This window comes from Sminthopsis crassicaudata, chromosome 3 (assembly GCF_048593235.1).
Source record: "Sminthopsis crassicaudata isolate SCR6 chromosome 3, ASM4859323v1, whole genome shotgun sequence".
Lineage (NCBI taxonomy): Eukaryota > Metazoa > Chordata > Mammalia > Dasyuromorphia > Dasyuridae > Sminthopsis > Sminthopsis crassicaudata.
This window is the reverse complement of record NC_133619.1, coordinates 82,671,658-82,687,823: the sequence shown is the minus strand read 5'-3', so window position 1 is coordinate 82,687,823 and position 16,166 is coordinate 82,671,658. Positions and strand designations below refer to the sequence as shown.

The 16,166-nt window shown below is 34.0% G+C and overlaps 1 protein-coding gene across 8 annotated transcripts in view; it reads left to right on the top strand.

The window, feature by feature from the left end:
• The window catches only part of STRADB (STE20 related adaptor beta), a 47,219-nt gene that overhangs the window by 20,085 nt on the left and 10,968 nt on the right, over nucleotides 1-16,166 (top strand). For 6 of the 8 annotated variants that reach the window (XM_074299070.1, XM_074299068.1, XM_074299066.1 and 3 more), the window contains 4 exons: nucleotides 9,199-9,301; nucleotides 10,732-10,853; nucleotides 11,325-11,433; nucleotides 12,204-12,327. In XM_074299070.1, coding sequence (XP_074155171.1) covers nucleotides 9,199-9,301; nucleotides 10,732-10,853; nucleotides 11,325-11,433; nucleotides 12,204-12,327 — 458 coding nt within the window. The remainder of the gene's footprint in view (nucleotides 1-9,198; nucleotides 9,302-10,731; nucleotides 10,854-11,324; nucleotides 11,434-12,203; nucleotides 12,328-16,166) is intronic. The other 2 variants (XM_074299072.1, XM_074299071.1) reach the window with 1 other exon arrangement.

Genomic DNA, 16,166 nt, shown 5'->3' with positions numbered 1-16,166 from the left:
TTGAGCAAGTCATTTAATATCTCAATGTCTCTGTGGAACTCTTTAACATTAGAAGTTGCAAAACTACAATGGTCAAAGATATTTCCTCACCAAGAGTTCTATATGCTAATTAAACCATAGGTCCAGAAGAAGATAGATATGGGTGGAGATAGAATGGAGAACATTTGGAGGGGTTGACCGTGGTACAAAGAAGGCTTACTTCATCAGAGGCTGCAGTGAAGGAGGGGATGGTGGAGAGATGACAGCAGAGAGAGAATGAAATATGAAGGGAAAGAGAAAAAATTCTCAGTGGATATCCTAGGTTCTCAGGTGAAATGTAACTGCCAGGAATGGCTTGGCTTGGCTTGGCTACCCCAGGTTAGGGAGCCAGGTTAAAGAGCACCACGTTAAAGAGAGCGACTGCTGTCTGCAGTGGGCTTATAAAGGGCCTGTGAGGTCACACACACAGCCAATCAGCGAGAGAGCTGTCACCCATTACGAAGCTATCTCAATATGGACAGGATCCTATATCCAGAGAGAATACTTCTGGGCCACTCAAATCTCCTGTTGTGCTGTGGCGCCGCCCATTTAAAGGGCCCTTACAGTGAAAGAATGATGGAGATTTGCCATAAGAGGCTTGAGGAGAAACAAGATTTGGCATAGACATTGTGAAGAGTGGGATAGAGAATCAATTAAAAAGTAAAAACATTGCCTTTTCCTGCCCATATAATAGAAATAAGGGGGGGGGGGGGGGAAGGAGAAAACAGGGCAGCTAATGTATAGAGCACCAGCCCTAAAGTCAGGAGGACTTGAGTTCAAGTGTGACCTCAGACACTTCACACTTCCTTGCTGTGTGACTCTGGGCAAGTCACTTAACCCCAATTGTCTCAACAACAACAACAACAACAACAACAACAAAAAAAAAAAACAACAAAAAAGGAGAAAATACATTTCAGCAAAACTAACCAACATTAAAAACATCTGGCATTATAGTATTCTACACTCATAATTGTCCAACCCTGAAAGAATATGAGGAAATGCTTTCTCATGCTTCTTTCTAGGGGGCCAGCATTCAGGATTTTTTACTGGTGTTTTGTGCATTTGCATACTTTGAACCATGCTTTCCTGATTATGCTTATTTCAGTTAACATGAATTCATCCTTGTCATGCCCTATACTTGTTTAGCTGTTCCACAAGGGATAGAATGGAGAGCAATAATGAGATGTCACCTGGTTCAGGAGGGATCTCTGAGCAGCCACCTTACTCCCCATCCTGCTGCCCCCAAGTACTCACCCTGCCATCTCTCCTCCTCAGCTCCCTCAGCTCCTTTTAATGCATGGTCTTTCCTATTAGGTTCTTTGTATCCCTAATGGTTGTCATAGTTCCTAGTATAGAGTAGGCACTTCATAAATGTTTAAAATGTAAAATTAACAAATATAAATATATACTGTCAACTGGACCAGAACCAGCCTTTAACCTATGGTTGGGCTAGACACAGGAGAGGTAGGGATCAAGCAGAATTTTAATTAATTTCAGAGTGAAGAGAATGCTTGCAAGTAGTTCTCCTGAGAAGTAGGGATTAACATTCTTTTATATATATGTATATATGTATGTATATATATGTACATATATATATTTATATATATGTATAGATATATATATATACATGTTTATATTTATATGTATTTAAAGAACCCATATGGGCAGGTTCATGGCAGAATCATTCTTAGCACCTAAATAGCATCTCCCACAGCAAGCAATCCTTACTCCTGTAGAAAAAAATCTCCAAGTGGTTGTCTCACAGCAGGGTACAAAACTAGAGTTAATGTAGCAGGAACAGGAATGCAATCCCCAATTTAGTTCATTTGGCAGTTATAAAAAAACAGAAATTGTGAATATGTCAAGAGGTATGATGGATACTTCTTGGGTCCCTGGGAAATAGGGGGAGCTGCAGCAAATCTAAACAGTTATTAATGTGAAAATCATAATTCCCCTTCACCTGTAGGAACCAGCCTTGACCCCCTTAAAAGCAACATTGAGCAGCAGCTACAAACTCAGGATCTTGCTTAGACTTTTTGAAATTCCTGTTTCCTCGCTTGTTGTATCTGCACCCCATTAATTCCCATACCTCCTTAAGCCTAGCATCTCACCTAGCATCCCCTTGGAGCAGCTGAGCACTCTCTCTCCCTTTCTGTTCTTTGTAGCAGACTCTCCTTAGACTACAAACTGCTTTTATAATCTGTGATTAGACTCTGGTTCATTTCAGAGTACCTTTTGGGCCTGGGACAGGGACTTCTTTTATCAGTGAGAATCCGAAAAAAAGCTGTTTGGCAGGATCATAAAGTGTAGGAGGCAGAACAGTGTTTCTTGAATCTGGAAAACTAGATTGGGGCTATGTTGTACCACACTTTAAGAGTTAAACAATAGAGATCATTTTATCTTACAGATACTAGAAAGGAAATGCCTTTGGTTAAATAGAGGAATTACATGATCAGATTTTCATTTAAGAAAAATTGCTTAAAGAACAGTGTATAAGATGAATTATAATTGTGAGAGACTTGAAGGAGGGAGAGATCGATTAGGAAGCTGTTGCAATAATCTAGTTGAAATCTAAAGTAAGGTCTTATTCTGATGAGCAGTGAGAAGGTTTAGTTGGATATGAGAGCTATTTTTCATTTCCTAATTGAATGGATGAGAGAGCATAAACATTTTAGGATGAAGCCAGGTTATAAACCTAAGAGATTAGAAGAATGATTTGACAGAAATAGGGAAGTTTGGAAGAAGACAGAGTTTTGGGGAAAAGGTGAGTTTTTGTAATTATAGCTATATAAATTAAAACAATTTTATTTAAATTTGTAATTTCCTTATTAACCTTTTTGTTCAATTTATCATCATTTCTTTATTGATGTGTTGAAATTTCCCACAGATATTAATTTTTTGAAAAATATCCTTAGCAACTCATTTGATTATTCATTCATAAGTTTAGGTAATATGCTGTTAGGTACATAGGTGTTTAATATTCTCTTATCATTAGTGGTATCCTTAATTATGATAGTACTCTTTCTAATTTCAGTTCAGCTTTATATGTTAACACCAGCCTTTCTGAAGCTAGATAAAGATAGTAAATTTTTATTTATTCTGTCACCTTGTAAATTTATTCATGTTTTCCTATGAGCAACTTGTTAGCCAACATTTCTAAAGGCTTTTAAAATTTAATAATCACTTCACGTATATTATCATTTGATTCTTACAGTAATATTAATAGCTAACATTTATATAGCACATACTATGTACCAGGGAGTGTACTAAGTTCTTTACAATTGTTATCTTTTGGTACCCTAGAAGGTAGGTACTATTATTATTTCCATTTTATAGATAAGGAAACTGAGGCAAATAGAGGCTAAATGACTTGCTCAGCATGACAGAGCTAGTAAGGGTCTGAGGCTAGATTTGACTTCAGGTTTTCCTGACTTCCATTCCAGTTCTCTATACACTGTGACACTCCCAGCTGTTCTTTGCTATAGATTTTTTTTTTTTTTTTTTTGGTTCTTTCTGTTGTATGCCTTTCATGCACATATTATATTCTTTTTACAGATAAGGAAAACTGAGACTACTTTTTATCATCCTTTGGTAATTACAGGGAGAAAATAACTACTTAATTCAAAAGAAAAATAATTATGTAATCATAGCTGAAAAAAATCCATTGAATTTAGTATTTAGCTTCATAATACAGCCATAGCTCTTTCTTCTTAATATCTAAGCTGTCTTAAGTTTGCTCTTCTCTTAATAACTATTCAAAATCATGTGAATTCTTAATTGGTCATATTTTATCTTGAAAATATTGTTTACTAGGAGATATATTGGGAAATGCAAATGAGGTAAAGATATCCATAAAAAATTCATCTCCCCCCCAAAAAAAGCATTATAAAAAAGTAAAAGAAATCATTACATAGATTTTCTGGAATTCTTTTGTCTCAGCTTTCAGTGAATCATATTCTAGCTTGTGTCATTTCTCATTTTTGTAGAAAGATCTTGTATAATTCAAATTATGTATAAAAATTATCTTGTTTTAGTCTTGACAATGATCTATTTTTTTAATTAAAGCTTATTTACAAAACATAAGCATAGATATTTTTCCTATATCAACCCTTGCAAACCCTTGTGTTCCAAAATTTCTCCTCCTTCCCCCCCTCCTCCCCTAGATGGCAGATAATTTGATACATGTTAAATATGTTAAAATATCAAGTAAATCCAATATATGTATACATATTTATACAATTATCTTGTACACAAGAAAAATCAGATCAAGAAGAGGAAAAAAACTAAGAAAACAAAATGGAAACAAACAACAACAAAGAGTGAAAATGCTATATAGTGGTCCTCACTCAGTTCCCACAGTATCCTCTCTGGGTGCAGATGGCTCTCTTCATCCCAAGATTATTGGGACTGATCTGAATCATCTCATTTTTGGCAAAATCGGCAATGATATCTCTTTGAATTTGACACTTATGTCTATTGGAATAAACTCTGATTACTATCAGTTTACAATCTGTCCCCCTTTTTCAATATTTATGAAAAATTTTCCTGTATGATTTTCTGAAATACAGGGGTCAAATCCTTTTATTCACAGTGACATTAGGGAAAATAGATAATTATTAAATTTTCTCTACTAGTTGTGCTGCCCAGATTTCTCATTTACATGCATAGATTCAGACTTTTTCCCCCTAAATATAGAATGTTCTGAGTATATCTTTCTACTTAGCACCATAAGATCATTGATCTAGTTCTGGACTAAAATTTTTTAGCCATCTATTCCAACTTTCTTTTACAGATGAGGAAACAGGCCCAGGGAGGGTATGTAACTTCTTCAAGCATATAGATAATTAACTTCAAAGAGGGATCTATGACCACAATAATATTTTTAGAAACAGTAAACATTTGATAATATATTTGCTTTAAAAGCTGTGACAACCCGTCTGCATTTTTGATTTCTTTCACAGGCTAATTGTTCAGTATTTCAAGTTTGATTCTTTTTGTACAGCAAAATAACTGGACATGTATACATATATTATATTTAATTTGTACTTTAACATATTTAACATGTATTGGTCAACCTGTCATCTGGGGGGGGGGAGGAGAAGGAGGGGAAAAATTGGAACAAAAGGTTTGGCAATTGTCAATGCTGTAAAATTACCCATGCATATATCTGGCAAATAAAAATTATAATTAAAAAAAAAAAAAAGCTGTGACAGCCATTTTCTCTTGAATGATTGTTTGAATGTATAAGAAAATAAAAATCTGACTAGGAGTCTAGTCTGCACCATTCATTCAGAAATCAAAATATTTCCATTAACCTGCCTATTTCCTATCATATATTATTTCCTTTGTGGCTCTACCACTTTGTCCTACTATGAAATAATTTTGTCCCATTGAAGCTATTGTTTTGTGTTTTCTATGAATATTTCTTAATCATCATCTCATTGTAATATTTATTTGTACTCAGTTCTTTCTGATTTTGTTTTTGTTAATTTAAATTTTTTTTCCTTTAGTTTTCCAATTTACAAGAAAACTGTAGTTTTTTCCTTCTGTTGGTGGTGTTTAAATATGTTTTTGCCTCTTCTTTTAATTCATTTTTCTTTCATTTTACCAGATCTTTTTTTTTTTGTTTGCTCATTCATTCCTTTGAATGTAATTTTTTTTCATAGTATTATTTTTGGGTTCTTGGGTTTTTGTTTTTTGGGTTTGGGTTTGGGTTTGGGTTTGTTTGTTTGTTTGTTTGCATGTCAAGCGATGTTTTTTGAAAAGGAAATAAAAGAGTACTGCTTTCTTATCACCTCACATTCTGAATCCCAGAAGTCCAGGCTTGTATATTTGTTTAGATACATTTACTTTCATGACACACAGTGAATGCTACTATATTTCCCTTCTATTTTCTTTTGAACATTTTCATTTGAACATCCATTGACCATGATGAATCCTTTCCTATAAAGTCACCGTGATATCTGCAAGACTCAACTAATTTCTTTGCTAAATATAAAATTTCTTTGTTGCTATGTGAATGATATATATGTTTGAGGTGATAAATTTGTTCCCAACTCATTTGTTTTCACCTGAGAATTTTGAGTTTTTCTTGCCTTACTACTTCTTTCTGCCATACCCTTTTCATTCAATTTAAACAGTGTCTAATTTTTAAGAGTTTCCATTTTAATTGAGTATTTTTCCCCTTCACTGAACAGATTCCCAGCTCTCTTCCTCCCCATTCTCACCGCTCCCCTCTCCCCCAGATATAACATTTAATATTTCTTGAGCAGGTAAAAAAAATCTACTAATACATTTTTCATTTTTCCTAAGATATGAGTGATGTGAGAAGAATCAGAAGAACATTGTACACAGTAATAGCAAGATTGTGATGATCAACTATAATAGACTTTAGCTCTTCTCAGCAATTCAATGATCCAAGCCATTTCCAGTAAACTTTGTATGGAAAATGTCGTGTGCAGCCTGAGAGAGAGCTATGGAGATTAAATATGAAAGCATGCTATTTTCATCTTTTTTTTCCCTTTTGTTTTTTTTTCCCTTTCTTGTGTTTTTTCCCTTTTGTTCTGATTTTTCTTTCCCAACATGATTAATATGGAAATATGTTAAAAATGAATGTACATATATAACCTATATCAGATTACTTGCTGAATTGGTGATGGGGGAGTTAAAAGAGAGGGAGAAAAAAAATTGGAACACAAAAGCTTACAAAAATGAAAGTTGAAAACCTTTTAACACGAACTGGAAAAATAATATACTATAAAAATTAAAACTGAAAGATTTTAGAGTTGTAAATTTTCATCCCTTCTTTTCCCTCCCTTCTCCCTATGATAGAAAATAATGTGATATAATTTCTACATATTAGACCCATATTTTCAGTTGTCTGTAAGATATCTTCACTTTGACATTTCACGGATATCTCAAACTTAATTCATTATTTTATCTCCTCAACGTGCCTATTCCTTTAATTTCTCAATTTTTCTTAATAGCATCTTTTCCATTATTCAGTCTTATAATCTGCCATTTTAAACTTTTTTTTGCTCTATTGAATTTCCCACCCTTAAAACACACATCTAGTTAATTATCAAGTTATGTCATTGCAATCTCTTAGTTCATGGTCTCCTTTCCACAACTCTAATTCAGGCTTTCATCTTTTTTTCACCTAGATTGTTGCTGTATCCTTTCACTTTCTTTCTTCCATTGGTCTATTATCTTTCCAGCCCATCCTGAGCTTATATATAAGATCTGGGTAGTTCTTTTTAATGTAGTGCCCTGATCATGCATACTATTCTTTTGTTCAGAAACCTTCAATAGCTTATCATTATCTATCAAATATAAACTCTTGGTTCTGACATCTCAAGCCCCACCCCCCAACATATCTATTCAATCTTATCTCATACTATTACTGTTCCTCAAGTATTCTAAATTCTAGCTAGATTGAATTACTCTCATCTTGCCATCTCCCATCTCTGTGTCTTTGCTCATGATGTCCCACAAGGAATGGATTCCTTCCCCATTTCATTCTGCTGAAATTTCTCCTCTCCTTTGAAACCTCAGTTAAGATACCTTCTCCTTTTCCCTCTCCTCCTCCATGAAGCATCCTTCCCTTCTATGAGGGAAAAAGGATCTTTCTCTCTCCAAAACTTCTTGTAACACTGCCAGAACATATCTTTTACACTGAACTCAAGTCCTCCTTTATCATAATTATTTCTTGAGAAGACTGACACAATGAATTCTTGTAAATTGAATCCTGACCTTTGAGAAGAAAATTAGAAAATATCTTTTCCTGAAGTAGCATTTCCTGCTCCAAATTTTTTAAAATCTTCATGATTTTCCTTAGTTATTCACTCTAATATGAATTCATTGATAAATGGTGAGTTTGTTTAGTCTTGGCTGATGCACTGTCACCACCTGTATATCAATTCAAAGGAAGCAGCATCTTTCCAGGTTATTCATGTCATTTTCTCCTCAAAAGGGAGCCACCAACAGCCTTGACCATTGTTCTCTTAATCCCACCTAGTGACATCAAGAAAGTTTTTTGTATGCAAATTATTTCAGCACCTCCTTCCTTAATGGTGCTTTTCACAGAGATTCTTCAGAATATATCTAATTATCCTTCATGGAAAGTTCTTCAAATCTGTTCTATAGCTTAAAAAGTAGAGTTTTTTCTTTTCTTTTTCCACAAGGTCATTATCTATCTTTAGACCTTCTTTTTTACTTCCTAATTTATTCTGTTGCCTAATTTTATCCTTTATTATGTTATCCTTTTTAATAAGTGATAGCACAGAAAAGCTTGCCTCAAGCTCCAAAAACGGAACACAAACGGGATGAAGGTGGAGGGAAACTGTTCCCTTTAAGATTATCACTCTGAAACTGTGTTCCGTTTTGATCTGTGATCCCTTGGGAGTCTCCCCCCAGATAAGTTATGTTTCAGAGATGCCATACCCTTTGATTCTATCATGGTCAAAAAGCATTCCTTTGAAGTGTTGCTAATTTCAATAGGAGATCTGGGCCAGATACCAATTATCATCCAGGCCTGGGAACCATGGCTTCCTGAAGCCTCAAGACTTTTTTTAAAGGGCAATTTCTAAACTCACTTCTTGCAAAATGCCCAAGCAGCTTGCTCAGCTGCTAGGACCCTGCCTACTGAGAAGGAATTCTCTTCTCAGTGTCAGACTCCATTTCCCTAATAGGACTTTGCCACTATAGAAGTCAGTCCCTTAGAAAAACTGGCTTCCTATCCAACAATAAGCTGTCATTTTTGCCAGTTAATAATTTGGGGTTTCATAAATGCTTTCATGAAGAGCCCGCACTGACCATAAGGGGATTTTAACAACTCTGACTGCCACTACCCTCATCAATACTATGTAGTTGGCAGGCTTCCTTGACATTTTCTCTGAAGTCTGTATTATCTAATATCAACCAACAAGCTCTGGCTTCCCTTGGAAACCCTTTTTGTCAATTGAAAAGAACTGTTTCTTTCTAATTTTTTCACGTCCAAACCTTTGTTGATTTGTAGTATTAAAATTGATAGTTCCCCTAACTTTCATAATACATTTAAAGGGCTTTTACTTTGAAGCCAAATTATTTATGATTTATATAATCAAGTGTGTATTTTAATATATCTCAGAAACATAAAGAATCAAGTCAATTTATCACTTTTTTTAAATCTTTTTTGTTTAGGTAGATGAGCCAACCTTCTCTTGGGTGCCTTCCTCTCCTAGAGGCAATGAAATGCCATTATGCTCTTCTAATGTTTCTCACTATGAACTCCAAGTAGAAATAGGTAATAATCCTCAATCTCAGTGAATTTATTTGTTCAAATGTTAAGAAAAATTTATTAGGTACCTGTTATACATTAGTTATTACACTTGATGCCTAGGGAACACAAAGATGAAAGTCCCACAGCTTCAGTCTTTAGAAATTCAGCAATCTAATGAGAATGTGTTAATGATTATATATACACAATAAAAGATCCAAGTTAATATGAGAGATAAAAAGTGCTATGAGATCGACTTCATGGAAAATGTAGTATCTTAAAATGTATCTTAAGCAGTGGATATAATTTCTTTTGCTAAAACAGTTGGGAGAGGACATTGCTAGTCATAAGGAACAGTATACAATGTTTTCAAAGAACAGAATAATGTGACTTGATTGGAGCATAGGTTGTATAAAAGCAAATACTGTAAAATAAGTTTGAAAAGAATAAGCCATATTTTAAAGGGTTTTAAATCATGCTCTGGCATATGAAATAATAGGGCTAGTCCCAAAGACAGGAAGTCCTAGATTGAAGCCTTTATATTGACAGGATGACAATGATTGAGTCACTTTAACCTCCTAGGCAATTCTAATATTATAAATTTTAGAATAGTTGTAATTCTGCAATAATAGAGGGGATCCCTTGTCTAAGAGTTCCACATACTGATGAAAACACAGATTTAAGTTAACCTCTTTTCCTCCTCCCCCCAAAATACAATAAATATATATTTTATAGTTTTCAGAAAAGATATCTAAGAAATTACTGTTTTATGGCTGAAATTGTATTCAGCATATTTTATTTTTGTATCACAACCATTTCTTATATATTCCACCTAATGAGCCCTCTCTTTTAATGGTGTTTAAAACAATAATTCAGCAAGACCAACCAATACAGTGACCTCATCTGAAAGTCTATATAATCTTTCAAATCAATAGTCTCCCACCTCTACAATGATGGGAGAGAGATACATTTTCTCAACTCTTCTCAGAATCTCTGCATAGTTTGATAAATGATTAAAGAAGTAGTCAATAAAACATTTATTTTGAATCATTTGTTGATTTTGACTATAGAATCTGAAACAACATTTTTTTGTCATCATCAGATTTTGTAAACCTCAGCAGTTTTCGAGGAACTCATATGATCAGGAAAAAGTTTTTATAGAAGATGAACTTTTTGTTAAGTTGTTTTAGTTGTGTCTGACTCTTCATGACCTCATTCTTGGTAAAGAAACTGGTTTGCCAATTTCCTTCTTCAGCTTATTTACAGATGCGAAATTGAGACAGACAGGGTTAAATGATTTGTCCAGGATCACTAGCTGCTAGTTGTAGCTAGCAGATGTCTGAGACCACATTTAAACTCAAGAAGATGTCCAGTACTTCATCTAGGTGTTCCCAAAATGGGCTTGAGAATGTTTTCATTAAATAAATTAAAATATCAACTATTATTTGTGATTACAGGAAAAGGATTTGACAATTTAACTTCAGTCTACCTCGCCCGGCATACTCCCAGTGGAACATTAGTGACTATAAAAATTACAGACCTGGAAAGTTGCTCTGAAGAACATTTGGAAGCTTTACAGGTGAAAAACCAAATTTCAAAGCTGATAATACTTATCCTAAGATGTGTCTGAAGAGATGATAGTAAACAGCATTTGTGGGGAGGTATTCGACCTGCTATTTTTTTAGTTTTGAAAACTCTCATTGAGGAAAGGTACAATTACAACTTATAGTCAAGGCACTGAGGGATTGTTTGACTTGCCCAAGCTTACACAGCCAGTGGCGATCAGAAGGATGACTTGAATCCAGGTTTTCCTCAGTTGCTGTACTCATATTGGGTACAAATACAAATTTATGTATAAGAGAAAAAACAAAAGTGAAGAGTTCTTTACTAGTTCAGCAAAGTTATATTCTGTATCAGTAAAATTTAATAGCATTTCAATTCCACAATAGCATTGTGGAAATGAGATAATTTTCTTTTAGTGTCATTAATAGTAAACTTTCCAAATTTTAAATTCTCTTTTTTTTTTTTTTGTTATTATTGCATCTCCTAGAATGAAGTGACACTCTCCCACTTCTTCCGGCACCCGAACATTACTGCATACTGGACAGTGTTCACAGCTGGCAGCTGGCTTTGGGTCATTTCTCCATTTATGGCTTATGGTAAGGATAGAGAGATGAAGGAACAAAAGATCTCATTACTTACATTCAACTTTTTAATTATGTAACAATGAGAAATGTTTTGCATTTATAATTTTTGTTGCTTTTCAATCATTTTTCTGTTGTGAATGACTCTTTGTGACTTCATTTGGAGTTTTCTTGGCAAAAATCCTACAGTGGTTTGTCAAATTTTTTCAGTTATAAATGAGGAAACTGAGGCAAATTGGGTTAAGTGACTTGCCCAGGTTCACACAACTAGGAAGTGTCTGAGGCTGGATTTGAACTCAGGAAGACAAGAAAGTTCAGTCCTCTGTGCGCTATGGTATCATCTTGCTGCCCAAATTATGACTTTGCAAATAATATTTTGTAGTTATAATTTTTTTTGTAATCATAATCCTTCTGGATATATGTTATGCTTTTTATTATTGGTTTTTGTCCATTAAACAAGAATGCTGGTGTGGTCATTAGTGAAAATTAGGTTGAAATCCACTCAAACTGCAGAGGTTTTTCTTTAAGGGAATGCTACCTTTTATATATTAGCTCTGAACAAAAGAATTTTAGCCCTTTTTCAATAATTCCAATTGTTTTTCTACTCATCTGTAAGGCTGGCTGTGTATCAATAACAAAAGAAGATTCTCTTTAGATAGTTTTGAAAGTAATTTTTCTTTGACTAGGAATGTTTAGGCCTTGAAAAATAGCAACACTTTTTATGCCTGATAAATGTTTACCTTTCAAATGTTTATCTAAATAAAGATTTGGGGAATTTCTTTCAGGTTCTGCAAGTCATCTCTTGAAGACTCACTTTCCTGAAGGAATGAATGAAACTTTAATAGGAAACATTCTGTTCGGAGCAGTGAGAGGATTAAACTATCTGCACCAAAATGGCTGTATTCACAGGTATTTTTACTCATTTGCATATTACAGAAAATATAGGAGATTAATCACTAGTAAATCCATTTGGATGGAGAAAATGAGAATAGAAAGAAGGGGCAGGAGACTAGATAAATGGGGAAAGGGGAAAGAAGGGATCCAAAAATGCAATGGATAATCAATATATGGATATATAGATCATTTTCTTATTATATACTAAAATTTATGCATATACTGTTTCTAGGGTTTTCTCCCAAGGATAAAAGTAAAGAGAAAAAAGATCTATATGATTAAAAAATAGATTTATAGCAGCTGCTTTCTAAAGCAAAGAATTGGAACTGAAGGGCATCATATGGGAAATAGCTGATTAAGTTATGTTATAGGAATATAATGAAATTCTGTTATTCTGTAAAAAATGATGGAGATGATTTCAGAAAAACTTGGGGAAGCCTGTATGAACTGATGCAAAAGGAAATGAACAAAGCCAGAACAATTTACATAGTAATAGAAATATTGTAAAGATAAACCACTTTGATAAACTTGGTAATTCTGATCAACACAAAGTTCCCACAGTTTCAAAGGACATATGATGAAATATGCTATTTACTTGCAGATAGAGAACTGATGCCCTCAGAGTACAGATTGAATTATTTTTTTCTCTTGCTTCTATTTTGGGAATGAAGGGGTAGAGTAAGGGGAGATGCAGCTAATGAAGAAATTAGTTTTGCATGATTATACATATTTGTAATAGGTTTTGTTTTTCTTGCCTTGTCATTTAGCGGGGAGGACAGAGGAAGAGAGAAATTAGAACTGGAAAAAAAAAGTCTGTACTTAAAAAAAAAAAAAAAAAAGGCAACAAAACCCTGTATGCATTAACTAGAATTCCATATCTGTTTAAGAAGTCTTTAAATTACAATGGAAAGCAAGAAGGGGGGTAAAAAACCGTGCAAAACCAGCTACAGAGATCAGCAGATATACAGAAAAATGATAAGACTGTAATAATATCTTTGTCTATACAGAAACTAGAGAGTAATACAGAATGTAAATTTAATATCATAGATAATCATTGAGACTTGGTGACATGTGACTCAGGAATAGAATACTATAGCAAGAATTTTATTCTTGAATTAAAAATTAAAAAAAAAAAAAACCAAGATGAAGAATAATGGCTTAATGAATGTAGATTCTGAAGATCCAGATTCAAATTCTTGTTCTGTTTAATCAAAGCTTTATAACTTTGGTATCATGAAATACAGATCATGTAATTCAGTTTTATTAGATGCTTATATTTAAGTCACTGTTATAGACATTAAAAACAGACACAAAAAAGGAATTTATATTCTAATAGATCTCACTGAGTCTGATTCCTTTTTCTTTAAAATAAAGGATTTAGATCAGATGTTTTTCAAGGTCCCTAACAGTGTTTAATTCTATAATTCTATTCGATTATATTAAAAAATATTAAAAATGAAAATACAGTACTCTACAAAGAAATCTACAAACCAAAGTAGATAAACATGGTAGACAAAATTTGAAAGAGAGCAATGGAAAGAAAAACAAAAGGATTGTAATGTAACCCATGTTATGTTTGGCAAAAAGAAGGTGATATGTTCTAGGAAGCAGATCATAAAGTTCTTCTTAAGATCTTATTCATGTCATAACATAGACAGGGTACTTAAACTACCTGGATATCTACTAAATGTTCTCAAGACAGAACATGTGTTGTAGAATGTATGGGATTGCCTGTCATCGGGGGGAGGGAATAGAGGGAGGGGGGGTAATTTGGAAAAATGAATACAAGGGATAATATTATAAAAAATATATATATAATAAAAAATTAAAAAAAAAAAGAAAGACAGAACATGTGTGTGTGTGTGTGTGTGTGTGTGTGTGTGTGTGTGTGTGTGTGGAGTTGATCATTTTTTTCTTCAAAAGACAGCAAAAGTAGTAAAGGGAATTGCTGGTGTGAAATGAGCTTTAGATTTTGAGAATAGATTTGAGAGAGTTAAGTAAAAAAATAGAAAGGAAATGTTCCTATTTCTCCAGTAGTCTAAATTTTGTGCAGGAAGGCTCAATCAACATGAGTGATCCATTTTCAAAAAAATATATATATTCTGATGAAACACAAGTGATTCTGAAGCCCAAAGGGAGAAAAAGCTACCAATGTAATTTTATATCAATTAACTTCGATTTTTAAAAAGATGGGGCAGCGAGGTGGCACAGTGGATAGAGCACCAGCCCTGAATTCAGGAGGACCAGAATTCAAATCTGGTCTCAGACACTTAACACTTCCTAGCTGTGTGACCCTGGGCAAGTCACTTAACCCCAGCCTCAGGAAAAAAAAAAAAAAAAAAAAAAAAAAGATATGGACAAAATGTAAAAGCCCAAGTAAAAAAAGGTTAATGGTGAACTTAAGATTATAACAAAAGAATAAAAGCCCATACAAATAGGAATCTGTCTTGAATGCTGAGAGTCTTAGGAACAGATGAGATGGTGACAGAACTACTCAATTCCTATTTCAATTTTTTTTTTACTATTAAGAATGTCTTTCATACTAGGAAATATACATTTTAACTGATTAAATTTAAAACCAAGCTGAGTAAGAAATACTTTGCTGCTTTAAATGAGTTCAAGTCAACAGTCCCAGACAAAACACTTCTCAGATTACTGGAATGCCACCTACTCCAGTGTCTCTCTTATCATCTCAAATAGAAAGTGTGATCAAAACCTTTTATACTATGCCTTTCTCCCCTCTTCCTTTCCCATGTCCCATGTACATCTTTTCAACTTCTTTACACTTTATCCCTTTCCATGTCCTCTGCAGCCTGGTAACAGTGACCTCCTGGCTATTCCTTGAACAACACAATCTCCTGACTTCAGACCTTTTTAGCACTATCCCCCACTATGCCTGGGACACTCTTAAAAATACCTTAGAATTTAGTAGAGTGAATTTCAGAGTTTCAAAGGAAGATTGAGGTAGGATCACTTGGACTAAAATTCTGTCAGGGAAATCAGCCAGAGAAATCAGAAAGATAAGAAGTTCCCCAGAATGAAATTCTGAAGACTTAAAAAGAAATAATTCTCACAAAAAAGAAAAAGGTGTCAATGTAGGTATCTCTGGAACTCACCAACTAACAGACTTTTTAAAAAAGTGTCCAGAAGACAAAAAAAGAGGTGATAAAAGAGAATACAATGAGTGGTACAGAATTGTAAAATAGGAATGCCAGGAGTACCACAGTAGAGAATACGAAAACAAAAAAGGGACATGTTTTCAAAGTATTATTTTAGAAAAGAAAAAAAATCAGAGAAAGGATTGCGTATTATTAGACAACAAAGAGAAAGCAAATGTGTTCTTCTGTTTTCTCTTCAAGAAAAGGATGGTGGATATGGCCTACAGAGAATCATTACTCAGGATAAGAATAAAATGAGAGTTCGAACTAACAGTTAAAAAGTGACTGGGAGTATCATTCTCTGCTGAATAATCTTTCCTCCTTGAATTCTTGTAACTCTTCTTTCTTGCTTTTCTGATCATTCCTTCTCAGTCTCTGTTGATAGATTGTCACCTATATCATGATCCCTCACTGGCTCCATGATTGGCCCCTTTTTAATTCTCTGTAGACACTTTGTGACCTCATCAGCTTCCGGGGTTAATTATCACGGATATGCTGACAACTCACAAATTTATATAGCCAGCCTTTTTTTTTTTTTTTCTCCTGAGCACCAGTCACCCATTTCCAACTGCCTATCTTTTCAACTGTATGTCTTTGAAACAACCTTATCTAAAACTGAACTCATTTTCATTCCAGTATACCTCCCTTCTAAACTTCCTTATTTTTTTCAAATCCTCGAGTTTATCCTTGATGCCC